Below are 17,011 nucleotides of genomic sequence, written 5' to 3'. Positions count from 1 at the left end.
GATGTTATGTACACAGAGACACAAAGAAAACACTTGCAACACCATTCAAACACATTATCACATTAGCTGTATGGCAAGTTTGACATGTAGTGTGCGCACATTAAGGGTGCAGGGGTGGAATGAGCTGATGGCCATAAACACCCATCGTGCTGCTCCAGACTGTAAAATGGCAGCCAGTCAAGTCCCAGTAAAAGTATGCAATACTTCCAATACTACATGTTTAGCCTGCAGGTAGTGTTGCTGATTACAAGAATACAGGCTCTTACATATAAATAGAAGTGAATTCTGCTACATCACTTAATGAAAAATAAACTTTAAATTTTTTTGACCTTTTAGCATCCACTGCAACAAATTAAAAGTGAAATAAGAAGTTGTATAGAAATAAAACTATGTGAATTAGCAGAAACTGTGTTCAAAATTACAAATTCTCACAACCTCTTTGTTTACTGACAAATAAATTAATATACTAAACTAAACTCAACAAAACAGATTTCTTAATGGAATTAACTGACCTGTGTAAAAAGAAAGTCTTTCCATATGTTATGACCTATGATCCTGACTTCTGTTTTCCATCTTCCTCTCTGCTCAGGCTGTTTTCTTGCCATCATTGTGTCCTCTGACCCCATCCTAACAACAACTGTATTGTGAGGACAGGACTGTTACTACACATTATACATTCAAGCACAGAGTGTAGAAATGACAGGAATGCACTCACACAATCCTCCTTCTCATATGCTGAATGGAATCTGAGCTGTTAATGTCAAATAATTCCCAAAGTTTAGAAGCAGTCTGAGGAAAATGATTGATAACGGGATGTTGTGTCTGTTTCTTCGTTTTTGTCCTGTGAATGATCACACTTGTTTGCCCTTAATATTGATAGATGGAAAAGTCAAAAGAAAAGAAAAGATGTTAATGAGCTTTTTTTTTTAACCAGGCAAATTGTGAAGGATATATTTGAGCAGTGACCGAGTGAATGTAGCTCAGCTAAACGCAAAACATGTTATTATTTTTGGCAGGGTCACTTCATTTTTTAGATTAGCTTATGCCCAAAATTTAAGCCGTTTTTCAACATTTAGCACATTACTGATAAAAGGAGGATAAACAGGAGTGAACGAAGTGAACTCTGCAAATTCAGGTTTGATGTTTTCTGAGGATTTGGGTGGATTTTTATGTTTGCACAAAAGAATGTGAGAAACAACTCCCCACAAATCGCAGAATTTTTGGACTAATGCCAGTTTTGAAGTTGCTGAATCCTATAATGGGTTGTCTAAAATGTAGCTCTCGTCCTTGAATGCACCTTGTCTGCGCGAGCATCCATCATGACAAGGATTTCATAGAGCGTGACCCCGTCAGACCACTCACACTCTGTTGAGATTTTAGAGTAGCTGCTGAGATTAAGATGAGGAGGAGTTTCTTTGTTTGCCTGTCTTAGTCCAAACTTTAATCCCACCAAACAGAGCCAGGACTCCAATTTCTTAATCCCAGATGGGATTTACTTCATTCTCTCTGTGTCTCCAGAGTCATTTAGAGGTTGAAGAGGCCATCCATTGGAATTCCTGTCCTGTTAAATCTCAGTATGAGGTCAGAAAGCCACTTCCAGTCCATTCATGTCATGCCCTGCTCCTCTCCCTGAGTGCGCCTCCAATGCCACAATCTACACAGGATATTCTTGAATTAGACACGTGTGATGTTTGTTTGTTTGCTCATAAACATGCGTTCTAAAAATGACTAAACATGGACCTGTCTGGGGTCAGCAGGAAGAGACGGATTTAAGATTTTCATCTGACAATAGAAAGAACCAGGCAACATAAAGAACTGCTTGTTTTCTCAGGTTCTTCTTGACATTGTGGAAGTTATCAGTTTGATTTGGCAGCATGTTCAGTATGTGCAGGCAGGCAGGTACTGGCTGCTTTCTGAGAGATGCCATGCAGGTGATGGATGTCGGTTTGTGGCAATAAGCGACAGTTAGGACTGTTTTCACTTTAGTAACTGCTGCTGTCATCTGTCCAACATTTTCAGTGTCGGTCTGGTGAAAGACTACATGGATGATGATGGAAAACAGTGTTAGCATGGAGGCCATGACTATGCTACAACAATATATATTTTATTAAGCTTTCAGAATCTAACTCATATGTAAACACATACATTTGGACAGGGTCCATTTGCATTGGTGGATAAGAACTGATTTGATAATTATGACAAAAACACCTTTATTAAATTCTCACTTGTAAACTAGTCGTCAACATAGGTGTCACAATGTAGTTACTCCAGTTTCTTTAGTGTTGTGTTCAAGTGCAAAAATGACATTTTAAGTTTCACCACAAAGACGCCACAGAAAGGGCACTGCCAACCAGGGGCGGGGCTAAATAATGATTCACAACAAGACACACAGTTTACAGTAATCTGCTGAAGAAACTTTGTTTTTTCCCCTCTTATCACTGTTTTGCTGCTTCCCTTGTTTATTCTTCCATCAACTCTTATTGGTGTGCACATCTAGCTGTATCTTTTCCAGAAATCAAGCAGTCTCTGTTCAGGAAGCGCCGAACCATTACTCTGTCTGTGTTGAGTTTAAAGAGAAGGATAATATATGAATAATAGTAGCTGGATTAACATAGTGACAACAGGTGAAGAGTGAACTGCACACACACACATATAGACACAGGCACACACATGCACACATCATTCAGTGTCTTATTTTCTTTCTCCCACTCTCTCCTCTTCATGGAAAGACTCTGTCAAGGCTGTGGTACATGCTGAGAGCCTGGCTACACAAGCCAAAAACAAAGACTGAAGAATGTAGAGAAAATAAGTAATTTAAAACAGCCCCTGATTGTAGTGAAGTGTAGTTTTGTGTCTTCACACTCACAGGGACAGACAGCAGCCCCTCTGTGTCTTAGCTCTTCCTGGTAGGATTTAGGTTGGTGAGGAAGCAGCCAGGCTGTCCCTCCTTCACAGATGGTTTCTATCCAAAACCACAGCAGGCTTTTTTTAGATGGGGGAGACAGGGTGTGGATGACTGTGTATCTACCAAAGCTGAGTAAACAACAGAGACCAATGCTCAATAAGTACAGACACAAAAAACCTCCTTCTTTTCTCAGACAGGCCGACTTGTTATGGTGAAATTATACATTGGTGTCACTTCTTGCAGACACTTGCGAAAACAAGCTGTACTCTAAAGGAAATAGAGGACAGAGCGGTTTTTAAAGAGAACAGCATTTTGCATGATACTGTCGACTGATCAGAATTATCTGTAATATTTTTGTACGGTTTAACAACAGTCGCACAAACACTACCCTCCTCGGACACTCTCTGCCTGAATTGCCTTCACTTGGTTATTTTGTCTTTACTGTGTGCCTCAAGGCCAGCTTTGACCTTCAGCCTGAATTCATGTGCTGCCTTTGCATGTGTTGATGAGTGTGAATGATTCAGGGACTGCATGATTTATAGTACAGTTTGAAAACAACTGTTTAGACCATACACTGTAAACAGGGACGGACAGACCTCCTAACAGGTCACTCAGGGTTTGAGGCTCTGCTCATTGCTGTCCTGGTAGCACCAGATTCCTGGTTAGCCCAAATACGGGGCAATTGCTGTTTGTAATGTGGCTTTTTAATCAGTATCTTTCCTCAGAAAGATATTGGTCCAGTAAGGCTTTTGTGCCGGCTGGCAGGAAGTGGTTATTTTGTAGACCACTAAACAGAAACAGAAGTCATGCACGTAAAGTGCAGTGTTTTAGTAAGGATTACCAATGTAACTAAATATTAACTGCTGCATCAGTTGATCTGGCCTCCACAATCACCCAAACACTGGTGAGGTGTTTCAGGATGAGTGTAAAGAAAGCAGCCAACAACTGCTGAGCATGTTAAGACTCCGGCTAACACCGCTGGAAAAGATCCAGGCGATGCCAACAGGTTGAGCAACTAATGGATACAATGTTCTTTTTTCAAATGTACAGTCAAATAAGCATCACATCAAAAACGACTGGAAAACACACTTTCCGCCTAATTAGAACAATATTTCATGTAGCTAAGAGCGTAGAAACACACTGCAGATAGAATACAACAGTGATTAAAAAAGTACCTCAGAAAAGTGATGAACCTGACTAAGTCAAAGTGTTAAAATAAACTTCTAAAAACTCAAACACCACTAATAAGTGACATACTTTAAAAGTTATAAATCACTAAACATTGTTCTGTGTTTGCCAGGCAAAATAATGAAAACATGTCTGTTGTTGTGATATTTACATTTTTATTTTTTTTTTCCAGCATTTGTTGTCAATTTACTTATTATTATTTGTCATAAAGAAAATAAATATACATTTAATATCAATATGCATACGTCTATAAAAGAACTTTGAGTACTTTGATTAAGTTTAGTATATAATGTCATACGTGTCCTGATTGTGTTGGAAGCTGTGTTTTCCGACGACACGTAAACGCAACGCTCCCTGCTGAGGAGAAGGCACGCACGCTGCAGCAGACACAACAAGCCTCCACAGACCGTACGAAGGTAAGGACGTTCCACTGCAGACAATTAAAGAGTGTGAAACGATTAAAAGCTGATGTTTGTAGTCTTGTGAGCGGTATTAACTGAACAATGGCGGCTGTTCCGACTTTGTATTCGCCTCCAAACAGGCTGCAAAGGGGAGTTTGGGGAATAAATCACTGTTACTTGTTTCTGATGCTGTTCTGATAAATCAGTGATTTCTTTCGTGATTCCGTGATTCGGTTTGTTGTCTTTAAATTGTCCCCGAAAGACATGAACGGAGACATAAGGTCCGGGGTTATTTTTTTTTGTTTCCAGCGTAGCTGCCTCCTTTGTGTCGACCACAGCTTGGAATTGAATTTAGCGCCAACTCCAGCATGGTCCAGCCGGCCAGTGTTGTGCCAACTAATGATGTTAACTAGCAGTGTCGACGGAGAATAATGCACATTTTGAGTTTTCTGTTTCAATACCAGGTACATACTGCATTTCACACCACATTATATTTTGAACCTTTTTGGTTTTCAGTGGCTTTTTGGGTGGAGGATGATCATTGTGTGATTAATAACAGGGGTGGCAGGATGTGGCCACGTGCGTTTTTGGTGGCCTTTATTTAAGTGGCAGCACGTGGGTAGATGATGCATCACAGGAAGTGAAGAAAGGGATCCATTAATGTCAGCGATGACTTGGAGTCAACATGTGGGTTTCATAGAGGCTCGCACAGTCCTGGTTAAAAAGACGCAGATTGAATGTACGGTATGTCAAATCTGTGTTTTGATGAGTTAGATTCAGTGGTCAGATGAGTCCTGTTGTGTTTCTGTGTTTCTGTGTTGCTCCCCTGAATGAGGTTGTGGTTGAATGATTTCCCAGCTCGGCTCCATGTCACACGTGTCTGTGCTATTTGCGACTCTGCTGACCCTGAAGCAAGGAGAAGAGCAGCAGCAGAATGGTGGCTTTGTTTTGCAGCTGAACAGCTGATGGGACATCAGAATCGACTCCACCGCTGGACGCACACAAGCATCTGCTCTGTCAGAGTGTTCAGAGTGGGGGTTTTCCCACCTGTTGCCTGAGTCAAACTGCAGATGTGATTCATTATTAACTGGTGAAATGAATCATTTTTTTTAATGCTGGTGTGAAGCGGATAATCAGAGGATTAATCTGAAAAACCAGACCATAGGCGTAGCTACCATTATATCAGAGGGGGACACCCCCCCCCCACTCACACACACACATTTTAAAATAAACACCTCCACAAGGTTTGTTGTGAATTCAGCAGTTTTATAAGCAAATAAAAATAAAGACATGAATTTTTGTAAGTTAGTGTTTCAGTATTATCTGCATTAAGCAGTTTGGTTCATGGTCCAACACCTTTTTGAAACTCAGATGATGAGAACTGTGTTCAAACAAAATATGCTGATGTTATTTCATTGATGAGATATATATTTTAACTTATATTGGTTGGTAATTGAAAAGTAAAGCACAATCTCTCCATCTATTGGGGGTTGGTACTGAGAGTGAGTCAGAGACAGGGCCATCATGAAGGGCCAGTGGAGGAAGTTCTATTGCTGAGGTGAGTGATGACGGGGAAAACTCAATCGAGTGGACAGAGGGAGATTTGCCACTTTTTTGTTTCTGTAAATGAGAGAAGGCCTCAGATATGGAGGCTTTGTATCATCTGTTAGTGTAGTGGCAACAGTATGTTTGACAAAACTGTTGTTTCACTTGGAATTAGTTTCTGTATGTCACCACGTTTTAAAATCAATGAGTTTTTGTTGAGTCTTTCTCTGAAATAGTCATTGACACACACATTTTTAATGCTTCCTACACTACTGGTGCTGACTGTTGCCAGTTCATTGGTCTGCCGTTAGTCCAGACCACTTGAACCAACTAAAACGACAGGCAGCTGTGGATGGGCTTTGTTCCTGCTCTGTCAGAGAAGCGGGAAAGGATTCGGAGTGTAAAGGGGGCAGGTCACGGTGAAGACAATAGATTTGGAGACCTTTTATCCCGCCTCCCTCCTTTGGCATTAGTTATTTTTTTTTACTTTCCAGAATTTTCCCTAAGGTTTTGTGTTTATGCTGCCTTCATTAGCGTCTCACGAAAGTCTCTTTTCCCGTCTCTGTGTTATTGTTTCCTGCTCTTATTTGCACTCTTGTCTTGATTACATCCCTCTTAAACAAAGCATGACATTTCAGCATGGAAATTACACGGGGACAGATGTAATATACATAACTAAGCAGCACTGTGATATTTTATTGTGTTATGAAGTGGAAACTAGTGAAATGTTGATGTTGTGACGCCTTTGGGTGTTCTCATAGAGACCAGCAGCGTGTGGTTCAGTCCCGTCTGTGTTGTCAGAGTTTTGTTGAAGTTAATTTTATCAGCCTCTGTGTGTGCCTTTGTCTATCAGAGGACCCTCACAGTGTTACCTAGGCCTGCTGCGTCTGCTTGGTTTGCCCCTGAATACCTCTGGGCATGTGGGACTGATGTTGTGACAAGGCAATTGGCCACCTGTCAGGGTCCTTCTGTTCACACAGCCTCTCTATTCCCTGAAATGAACTTTGGTTCAGATGGAGAGTTTGATTTATTTATTTTTGTCAACAGGATTTAATTCCTTCACTAGAAAAGAGACAGAGGCAACACATAAAAATGCCTGAGTGTGGAAAAGCTGTTTAAAAAAAAGTCTAATGACTGTGAGATCTGCCTCCCACCGAACCACATTATGCATGTGATGGAAAATTGTGAGTTTTTTTTTGCAGTGGGTAAACTTGCAGCAAATCTACATCAACATGTCGTGGCCTACTTCAAAAGGCAGCTGTAATGGTTATAAAATGAGTGCAGATCAGAGACCTGATTAAAGTATCAACCACAGAATGCACTAAATCTGTGTTTGCACATTCAAATGCATGGCTGAAATAATAATAAACATTCAAATCTGGACTGTGTGTAGCTCATAATGAGCTTTTCAAAGTGAATGTTTTATCTGTAAATCTTGCCCGTTGCAGCGCAGCAATATTTTAAGTGAGCTTCCTTCAGCTTGTACGTCTGGTTACTGTCTCAGGAAGCTGTGCAGGACGCCAGGTATATTTTTCTACCTCAGTAGACGAGATGGTAGAAGGACCATCATAACAAAAATTGACAGCCTTTCACTTGCCTCTTTTTCTCTGTCCAGCATCACTGTAAATATCATGCCAGACAAACCCAATAAAGACTTGGTTACATCTGGCTTTTGTCTGCAAATAAAAGGTCACAATTTTATCTGCATTTTATTAACAGGTCAAAAGACTGTGCAGTAGTTGGTGTTTCTTGGCTACAGCTCTGATTGGCAAACCAGCAAAAGGTCCATGAAGTTACGAGTGGTGGTGTTTTAATCCCTATTTATCCACTAATTTCAATTAAAATTATGTAGAAGCAATTGTTTAGCTCCAGAGTTTCAATACAATCACTGGTTTTATACTGCGACGTCTATGTTGCTCAGTATTTCAGCAGCTTAGCAAATTGACAGCAGTTACTTAGGCTTTTCTCAATGTTGAAATTCTTCGGAAAAGCTTTTTTTGCAGGTGCAACCCACATGTTCCTTATACAGAGTGAGGACAGAGCCAGTGTCCTTGAAATACGAGCGGGAGGAAACACAGCATGAAATTGAAATCTTGGCTTTAAAAGTCAATGTACTGCAACTGAAATATATTCCCCAATGTCCCCATCCAAGACTGCAAAGCAAGATATAGTTTATGTTTGTATGTGTGTTGGTCATAATACAGTGTGAAACTGGAAACACATCAAACAGGTTATAGTCATGTCCAGGAGTTTAAATCGAGGCAACTGGACTCAAGGATTCTTTTTTTATTTTTATTTTTTTTTCGACACTCCCCCGAGCAGAACTGAGGAAGCACTTGGTGGGAGTGTCGAAACGTCTTTTTCTTTCAGTCAAGTTGCATCGATTAAAACTCTTGGACATCACTGTATGAATTTGTTGTTTATAGCCAGCAGTCAGTTTGGCTTTCTGCCTCTTTTCTTTAGTCAGCTTCTTCTCATCTCAGTTTTACAAGACAGGGTCCAGGATGTTAAATCAGTTACCGTGGCTACTCATTAATGGATACAAACAGGGCAGCTTTGATGGTAGAAATGCACACAAAGGTATGGATGATCGCCCTTAAATGACACATGACCACCTACCTTCTTGTACTTTCTGAATTCAAATCCACAGCCTCTTAGCTTGATACTGAGAGACTGATTAGTTTATTACACCTTCATCAGTCCATTGTGTATTTACTGTATAGCACAGTATCCTGCCTCTGTTCAATTGTAAATGTAGACAAAACAGATGTGTGTGTTGTTTACAAACTCTCAATGCAACAACTGTGAACAACTTCCTTTTTTCTATTGCATTTGTGTACTTTTTGTAAGTACTGGTGTAAGAATTGCATTTTTGTGTTCTTACCTGCAGTTTTTTTTTCTTTGCTTGTGGCTACTAAACTTGAGATAATTGTGTTATGTCGCACGTCAGGCACAACCTCTGATTAGATTGCCAGAGTGGAAACCAGGAGATCGAGCTTCAGTGATGATTTAATCAACCCTGCACCAAGATGTGTACATTTTGTGTGGCAAATAACCCCACCCCTTACATACATTAAAGTTTAGTGTATTAAGTGATACCTGGCACATGAGCTGGCTGCGTGAGCAGTGGAGATTTTCTGATATCACTGTGTCAAAACAAATGCCTCCTAGCTGTTCATCTCCTTCTGTTAATTCTGAGAAAGGCATTCCAGTCCTATACTGCTCAGAGAGAATGTTTGGCTTCCATAAGCACTGAGGAATGACCTCGGGGAAAGGGGTTATTCTTCCTTCCCCTCGTCATATGACCAGCATCAAACTCCCAGCCTAGGAATAAAAGCGACCCTGTTAGAGAGGTATTCTGAGAAATTAACTCCAGTTCTTTACTGTGAACATTTAACCCTAAGATTTCAGTGATTTTCTCATTGTTTCTGTCACAGATATTTCTGAAATTCAAAAATTCACAAAAACCAAGTTCCAAATTTTCCAACTCAATGATGTCCAATAACAAAACCATACAATAAATTTGTCTCAGAACAGACAGAGTTCTACTGGAAAATATAACCGAGTCTAAACATATTTAGATCTTAGACAAGATGATTAACCCTTAGGTGCTACCACTTAAAACAGGTTTGGCTTCAGGGAAGGTCAGATGTGATCTATCCACATCGGAGGGAACAGAAAAGGTTTGAATCCGGTAATTAATAAGGGAGGAGCTGAGTTTAATAAAAGGGCCAAAGCAGCATTAGGACATTATGTGAGGTTTTGTTGTATAATAAATATTTTGACACATTCCTGACTGCAGCAAGTGAAACAGTCTGAACTGCCCTGGCTTTTTTTTTGGACAGAAGAGGCAGAAACTTACTAAATTACTGCTGTTTTTTCCATTGGACTGCTGGTTGTTGGAGTTGGATGTCACTAACAGGCCAAGTGGAAGTGTAACAGTGTACCACTCTGCAGACTGCAAAGTGCCCATGTGAGTGTGTGTGTGTGGTGGGCACCATCTCAGCTCCAGGGAAGGTTTGCCAGCTGGCTCAGTTTTATGACACGTTAGGCTGAAAGAGGCATAATTTAAGAGAATCTGGGACAAGCCGATGTGTTTAAAACTTCAAGTGTAATGCCTTTGGGTATGATAAATTTTGGTCTGCACTAAGATTTGACATTTGTCATGACAACTAGCAGAAGAGAGGAAATGGAGTATAAAAATACTACTTTGGTTATGTGTTTCTGAAAAACAACATTCCAAACTGTTCAGGCAAATGTCTTTAAGAAAAGGCACCACATACACACAAAAGCTGCTCATGACTGGGGTAAAATGATTTAAAATGCCTTTGTGTAGAATGAGTTGTGTCTGTGTGACAGAAAATACCCACAGTCCCTCTGACACTGGAAAGATCTAGAGTTAGAAATATGTAAGCTTCAGATGGCCTCAGAATCAGGTTTGTGTTCTGTAGATTACGTCACTTGCAAGTTCAAACCAACCCAACAAAGTAGGACACCCAGATCAGTTAGATTCAAGGCTCAGCGGGATTCAGAGGAAGTTAAAAGCTGGTTACTGGAGAGCCAGGAGTCTTGGATTTCAGGAGATTATGGTCGGCCATTTTGTCCAGATGTTTCCTGTCTTGTGCTGAGATGGTCTTCTGTTGTCTCACATGTCACATAGGCTTGTGCAAAATCATATCGCGTGCAATTAATCGTCAGAAAAACTGTCACCGATTAATATTTGCTACTTATCGATTATGGCGATTAGTACCTCGTCATGACGAGGAAAACAATGTACGACGACAATGTACGACGTAAAAAACGGCGCTTTAAGTACTGGTGATATGTGATATGAATGGCTTGCGATACAGCTGTAGTATATAGTGCTGTGACATGCATAAGGTGTGAAGCGTGGAGCGTTACAACAGCGAAGTCTCCTCCAGCAGATATTGGAAAGAATTCCACTCAGCCGAGAATCCGCGGTACGTTTAGTCATTGTGCTGCTTACGACCAAACTAAGCGCTGGAAGAACATAACAGGTTGATTTGCACAGACGTACATTTAAATGTGGAATTGTCCAGTTCGTTTGTTTTTTCTGCTGCTGTTCTACAGTATGAGTGAAAACATGCACTAGTGTGTGACATATTCCAGTCACAGCTTAATTAGTTTGATTGCTGCTAGGCTACAAATTTCAAGCTACAGACTCCATTTTAGTCTTAAAACGCTCATTAGATGTTGCTCTATCAAACTTGTATTCAGAATTTTCTAATTCCGAATCGTTTCCGCACGCCAGGCTCTCAAAGTTGGAGTGGTTTTTGAGGTGTCCTCTGCTGTTACCATGGTGACAGGCTGACACACAGAGGCATCCATTGCTCTGAATTGCTCTGGCGGTTTAGAGTCAAAAACATGCAAGTGCAATTGTCATCAATTAATCGTCAAATTAATCGTTATCGGCTAAATGCCACAATTAATCATGATTCATTTTTTTTCCAATATCACCCAACCCTAACCCACATTGACAAACCACTGTGCATGAGAAAAGTCTGAGTTGATTCTCCTCATACAGCCACGAGTAGTTCTATGCATGATACCTTCCTATAGAAGCCTCTCTGTCCTCACTCACAGTGCACTCATGACCAGCCAGATCAACCATGGGATTCATCATGTCTGCCAACAAGGATCTACACATAATGCACTTTGGAGGAGCTGCCTATTCAATTGTGACTAATTCAAATTGTACATGGGAATCGTATGTGGGCTTAATTTGATTATTGAACTGAGGTTTTCTGCTCAGAAATGACTGCTTTTTAAGTGATATTGTTTGATTTGTGGAATTTGTAATTGCATTCACTGCATTAACATCCAGCCCTGCTCTGTGCTGGCTCATCTTTGCCACTTACAAATAAGTAGAATAACGTGAATGGCAGGTATTATAGGTGACATCCTGCACATGTGCCGGATGTCACCTATACAAATCAAGCAACAAACAAAGACTTGCTCTGTTAGTTCTAGTATCCAGTAACTACACCATAAGTGGGTGATTAGTCCTTGCCTTTTTTAGCTGTTTTTAAAAGTAACCTTAGACAACTTTACAAGTTGTTCTGCTTGGAGATGGTGTCACGCAACTATCTAGGCACATGCCTTCCATCTGATTCAGGGGACAAGATGCTAGAAAAAAAAAAGAGGGGAAAGCATAAATGGTGCCGGGTGCATAAAGCGAGCAGAGAGATGGGAGGGAGGTTGATGAGCATATGAGAGGAGAACATGGTGGAGTAAAGGTGAAATGAGGTGAGAAATTACCAGCCAGTGGGATACACAGTGTGGGGATATGAAGGGATAAATTAAAATGTGGAAAAACAGGACACTGCAGAGGGGAGAACAGATGGAAATGTGAAGCAAGAAGCTGAACAATGTTGTGCAGAAACACTTTAAAAAACCCTTGCTCTATTTAGAGTTTTTAAAAAAGTTATATAAATCCATCTGACGTCTTTATGCCAAACAGTGTCACACTTGCTTGGAATGTGAAAATGTGTAGGAAGGGCAGGGTTGAGGAAAACAGGGTGTTGGAGGTAAAAGGAAAGGGGAGGGATGGACACGAGATGCAAAGAGGGGCTGGTCTTCTGGGTGGAAGACAGCTGGGTGTCAAACCGTGTGGTATAAAGTCAAACATACAGAGCTGGATTGGCCTTTCTGTTTCTGACCGGTGGGAAGAAGGATCTCCTGTTTGAGCTTGGACTCGTCTCCAAGTAAGTTTATCAGGGACGGTGTTCAGGGACAGAAAATCATGTTTTTGTAATCCTTTTTCCGATCTTAACCGTGTTTTTAAGAGGAATGACATGCTGTGAGGTGATGAGATGTGTTTCTAACCAGGTTGAAGGTTGGCTTGTGATTTCACATCTGCTGCTCAAATACACCACGAAGCTGTAAGATTTTGGAGTGTTTAACTTCTCATTGTTTTTTGGTGGTTGGATGGGTGTGTTCATACATGAATAGTAGTAAACTGATTTTGCTGCTGCATGCTTGTGATGAAGAGTTTTTCTACTGATTGTGCTGAAATGCAGCCACTCAACCGGACAGCTCTGTCTGAACTGTTTAAATGTCTGTATTTATTTATTCTAAGGCTGTTAGGCTGTTTGAGGAAGGATGATGGAAAAGAAAAGGTGTGTTTTGGCTGTTGTAGTAGTGGAATATCTGCAGAAATCAAATCTTCTCTTGTAGTTTAGACTTTTGGCAGTGAGCAGCTGCACTGGCCTCCTCATGTCGGTCTGTTTTTAAACCAGTTACTTTTGTAGATAAGTCAGATCAACAGGCAGAGAACATTTCTAAGCACATTTGTTGTTAATCCTTAATAATCCAAAATGCAGTGCAAAGAAGCAACAAGAAGCAGGAGACAGTGTGTGTGACTTCATTGCTGAGAACATTTTTATTTTTTATAAACAAAAATAAGACAGAATGCTGCTAATAATAATGCTGACTGTATGTTGCAGATCTGCAGCTGCCCTATATAAACCCTGAACACCAGCCTCCACTGTCTAAAGAGAACCATGACGGCCATCAACGCCCCTCGAGACAAGTAAGATGAGTTATTTTAAAAGAAAGGAGGCTGTTTGTTAGTTGCTGAGATGTCGATGAGTCCCAGCGGATACGTTGTTGGATATTGTTTGTTGATATTAAGATGAATGACTTGATTGATGTGCTTTCATGTGAGCTTCATTCTTTCCCAGATACAATGCAGTATGGATCATTTTCTTCATCCTGGGCTTGGGAACCCTCTTACCGTGGAATTTCTTCATGACGGCAACAATGGTGAGTGTCCTCTGAATGTGAGGATGTCTGCAGGCACATGCAGTTAATCTGTGGGAACAAGAGACAGATGGATGTGATAGGAAGAGCCCCGTTGGTGCCTTAGTGGTTTGCATTAGTTAATTAAAAGGTCAGGGCACACCTAGGGGAAGGTCAGCAAACTTTTAGGGTTAACAAAGATTGTTTGTTTACCTTCCTCTGTAGAACCACCTGGTGGATTTCATGGGCAGTGGTATAGTCTCACTAATCCCATCCATTCTTTCAGAGGTTTGCAGGGTTAACTTCTTAAAATGTGGAATTTCAGTCTTGTTACTCATAGAGAATTAACATGCACACTGTTGTTGTTGATTGTATTAGAGGCAAATAGTAATTTGTTGAGCCTGAAGTAGATAGTTTAAAAAACAATATATTGATTTTTCAGCATAGCCATATTTATTAGTATCTCCAATACCTGGACACAGAGCTCCTTCTTCATTAGGTGAATATATACACAATGAGGATTGCTACTTGTATGAATCATGTACTTACTATGTGTTATTTTAGAAACCTCCTACTACTTTGTTTTGTGATATATACCCTATATTCACAGTAACCTGACCCTGACACCTTACACCTCAGTAATTGCACATGCTGTTTACCTCCTGAGAGTTTCTGCACAATTATTCATTCCCTGCTGAATTTTGCACAACAGCTAATGTAGCACACATGCACATTTATGTATATAGCTTTACTTTGCCTTACTTATTCATGCTTTATATTTTATCATAACATTTTTGCATGCTCTTCTCAAATTGCCTATTTCCTTAAAATTATAGTGTTTTTTAATATACCTTTAACATTTCATGGCATTCACTGTGGACAGCAAAGTAAAAATGTCACTGTGTGAAGACCATAAAGGTTTTCTGTCATGTGCAGTAGTATGATAAAAGTTTGTAGTGGTTCCAAATAGTCAAATATTTACATATAGGAGCATAATATAAGTGTTACGGTGCACAAACAGGTCTGCAAATTACAGCCATATGAAGATGTAATATTAATGTGCTTCCTTCTTCCCTCTGCTTCAGTACTTCACCAGCAGGCTGAAAGACCCCCCCACTGCCAATCAGACAGCTAACTTGACTGTGGAGGGTGGAGCCACTCGCAATGTGCTGGAGTCGAAGTTTAACAACGTGATGACACTTTGTGCCATGGTGCCGCTGCTCATCTTCACCTGCCTCAACTCCTTTATACACCAGAGGTACCGACCCTGATCAATGCACAGATAGCTGCCTTTGCTTTTTTTAAATAATGGGTGTAATTTGTACTTTTTGGCTGTTGCCACTCTTCTGCTCACCTTCTCGGCTCAGCTCATGCCACTGCAGGCCACATAAGTCTGTTATATGAGCATACATCTGTAAACCTCCAAGATGTTTGCTTTAATTAGAATTGGATTAACATAAATCTGGGGTGGACCTCGACCATGGCTGACTCTTCCCCTGCACAAACACACCCAGGAATGCTATTTATGTTCAAGTCTTTTCCCTCCTGTCATTTTCTTTTCCTCTCCCTGATTCTCTTCCAAACTTTGTCTCTGTTCTTTGTTCTCCTGCTGTCTCCGTCTTCTTCAGTGTTCTTTATTTCTGCTTTCTGTCTTGTTACTTGCCCCTTTTTTATCTCCAGATGACATAATAATGATCATGGTCATTGAGTGACCCAACACACCCTTATTTTTCACTAATATATTTTTTGTCCATCCCTGAGCAGCCGTGACCCAGTAATGGTTATAATCCGAACATATTTGAAGGATGAGTCACAATCCTCTCTGCCATATTCCTTTATTTTATTGCTTTCAGATTTCGAAACCTTCACTCTTTATTCGGTGAGCACATTTTCTCTTATATAACGGCCTGCGTTTCATGTCTCTGTGCTCCAGGATCCCTCAGAAGCTGCGGATCTCAGGCAGTTTGGCGGTCATTCTGGTGGTCTTCCTGCTGACAGCAGTGCTTGTCAAAGTGGACATGGCCCCTTTGCCCTTCTTCACCCTCACTATGATCAAAATAGTTTGCATCAACTGTAAGTTCCTAATTTATAACATAATAGTGTCGGCATGAACCTTAAGCAATCACTGCACCAAAGTCACCAAACAAACAACACTAAAGGAATGCCATTACCTCATTTCCACATTGAGCACATGCAAATGATTATCCCCATGTGTCGTCTCCCTCTTTGATCATCTGTGTCCTCCATGTTGGGAAATTCACACACACACACACACACACACACACTTACTAGTACCACACACTCTGTAGTCTGACTGTTTATTTACAATGAGTCACTGAGCAGCAGGGATAAGCTCACCCCCTCCTCATACCTAGTGGGTCGGCCCTGACCCCCAGGTTCTCATGTGGAACAGCACATCGTGTTTGATTTGGAGGGGAGGACATGGTGATGGTGACGCTTTGATGTCTGAGTCGACACACTGTTGTTGTTGTTATGTGCTGTTTTGGGGGGTGAAATGTTCCTTTTCTTTTGTTAGTGTCTTGTTCTGTGTCACAGTGACTGTATAGCACCTATTAAATCTCCTCTCCTTGTTACCTGTGTCCTCGCCAGCATTCGGAGCCGTTCTTCAGGGCAGTCTGTTCGGGCTGGCAGGGATTCTCCCCGCCACCTACACCACTCCCATCATGAGTGGACAGGGGCTGGCCGGCACCTTTGCAGCATTCGCCATGATCTGCGCTCTGGCCAGTAGGTCTCGCACACAAACCACCGACCCCTCTGCTGTTATAAAGTAGCAGAAACGGCATAGAAAATGCAACACCTTCCACAACAGCAGTTAATTTGGTGGACAGTAGTAATAGAATGTGCTACAAATAGGACTGTAAATAAAGTAATAAAGTGTTCAGTGATGAATTTTGCTTTAGTGAGTGATTAACCATGAATTCATCGCTTCCTTGGACTGTACCGGTACTTACGTGGCTGATGGTGGTTGTGGAGGCTTTTGGCTGGAAAGCTTCAGCTAGCTGTGGTTGAAGGCTTTACCTGGTCCTCAATCTGTGTTAGTGAACACTAACATGGTATCTCAGAGGTGCCTGTGGGGGATTTGTTTTTAGATTTGGTTAATGTCATTTTGGTCACTGTGACCTCACAAAACACATTGTGTACACAAATCAGATCAAGAACTTCAAGCTAATTCTAAAGTCATTCCACATAC

The 17,011-nt window shown here is 40.9% G+C and overlaps 1 protein-coding gene across 4 annotated transcripts in view; it reads left to right on the top strand.

Moving 5' to 3' along the window:
• Positions 1 to 17,011, top strand: part of LOC114446864 (equilibrative nucleoside transporter 1-like) — a 28,107-nt gene that overhangs the window by 5,765 nt on the left and 5,331 nt on the right. The window contains exons 1-6 of one of the 4 annotated variants that reach the window (XM_028422722.1): positions 4,412 to 4,509; positions 13,506 to 13,591; positions 13,743 to 13,824; positions 14,886 to 15,058; positions 15,734 to 15,873; positions 16,411 to 16,545. In XM_028422722.1, the coding sequence (XP_028278523.1) occupies positions 13,563 to 13,591; positions 13,743 to 13,824; positions 14,886 to 15,058; positions 15,734 to 15,873; positions 16,411 to 16,545 (559 nt within the window). In that variant the 5' untranslated portion in view covers positions 4,412 to 4,509; positions 13,506 to 13,562. Of the gene's footprint in view, positions 1 to 4,411; positions 4,510 to 5,149; positions 5,239 to 12,646; positions 12,765 to 13,505; positions 13,592 to 13,742; positions 13,825 to 14,885; positions 15,059 to 15,733; positions 15,874 to 16,410; positions 16,546 to 17,011 lie in introns of those variants that run through there. The other 3 variants (XM_028422724.1, XM_028422721.1, XM_028422725.1) reach the window with 3 other exon arrangements.

This window comes from Parambassis ranga, chromosome 15, assembly GCF_900634625.1.
Source record: "Parambassis ranga chromosome 15, fParRan2.1, whole genome shotgun sequence".
NCBI classification, from domain to species: Eukaryota; Metazoa; Chordata; class Actinopteri; family Ambassidae; genus Parambassis; species Parambassis ranga.
Note: the sequence above shows the minus strand (reverse complement) of the source record. Positions and strands in the feature narration are given on the sequence as shown.